We start from the raw sequence: 1,082 nt of genomic DNA, 5'->3' as shown, positions 1-1,082 counted from the left end.
CAACTGCACATCAAGAGGATGAGATGTCAAGTTGTATGCATGTTGAAATTGAGGAGATGACAACAACAACCTCTACTATTGAAATGGAGTTAGAAGATGTGAATAGTTAAACTAGTTCAGGAGAAGAAGAGAACGAGGATGAAAGTGATGATACCTTGAGAGTGATGAAAATAGTTTTGATTATTCTGATTAGTTTTTATAATTTAGAATTGAAGAATTTTAATGTTTTGTAATATTTTAACTGCTTATAAATGAAATTGTTATTTGCCAGCTTGTATTTTATTAACTACTTTTTGTAACTCATTAACTCCTTATCGTAATTCATTACCTGCTTTATTAACTGTTTTTTTAACTGCTTTTCAATGCTTTAGTAATTGTTTTTTTTTAATATTACAGATGGCTTCAGGCGACGATCCTCCTCGTAAATCATTTGCCTCAAAGTTCCGCCGGAAGAAGATTACTACTAGCAGACCCACACAGGCTGAGGTAGGTGAGGGGCCTTTAGTTCCACTAGATCTACCTACACCACCACCGCCACCACCTGCCAGGAGCCAGCAGCATTCACTAGAGCAGGGTCAGGGACATTTAGATCCACCTCCTGTTGTACCTCCATACTTCCCTGGCCACTTCCCTCCTCCCATCTTGACGAGTCCTCGCTTCCCCTCTCCAGATCAGACACATGATTCTCCATTCTATCCATATTACCCCCCACCATCATCACAGGCAGCTGGTCCATCCACTGGTCCTCACCCTTCTTACCCTTACTCATATTACTACCCCTATCCAGTGCAGCATGAACAGGGTGGACGATCAAGACCACCAGAGGTTGGTGCTAGCGATCATGCAGCAGCAACAGATAAGCGTCAATACATCGAGCCTGACAACGATAAGTAAGTTCAATTTAAGTTATTAAGTTGTTTTTAATTTGATATATTACATGTTATTGATAAAAAAAGTCATTTGCAGCTTCAATCCTTCAAGGCCACCTATACATATGATCCGGGATATAATAAAGAATAAATATGATGCTCCTTACTTATCCTGGAGAAGATCCCAAAGCCAGTTAGAGATATGTGGTTTGG

At 39.8% G+C, this 1,082-nt stretch overlaps 1 protein-coding gene across 1 annotated transcript; it reads left to right on the top strand.

Moving 5' to 3' along the window:
• Positions 1 to 396: 396 nt before the first annotated feature.
• Positions 397 to 890, top strand: LOC110104596 (extensin-1-like; the record flags this gene model as incomplete). The annotated part of the gene is made up of 1 exon (XM_020833770.1): positions 397 to 890. A coding segment is annotated over one exon (494 nt), but the record flags the coding sequence as incomplete, so codon positions are not given.
• Between the last annotated feature and the right edge of the window lie 192 nt (positions 891 to 1,082).

Source organism: Dendrobium catenatum, unplaced genomic scaffold, assembly GCF_001605985.2.
Source record: "Dendrobium catenatum unplaced genomic scaffold, ASM160598v2 original_scaffold_107544, whole genome shotgun sequence".
NCBI lineage: Eukaryota > Viridiplantae > Streptophyta > Magnoliopsida > Asparagales > Orchidaceae > Dendrobium > Dendrobium catenatum.
The sequence above is the reverse complement of the archived record's forward strand: the minus strand, read 5'-3'. Positions and strand labels throughout refer to the sequence as shown.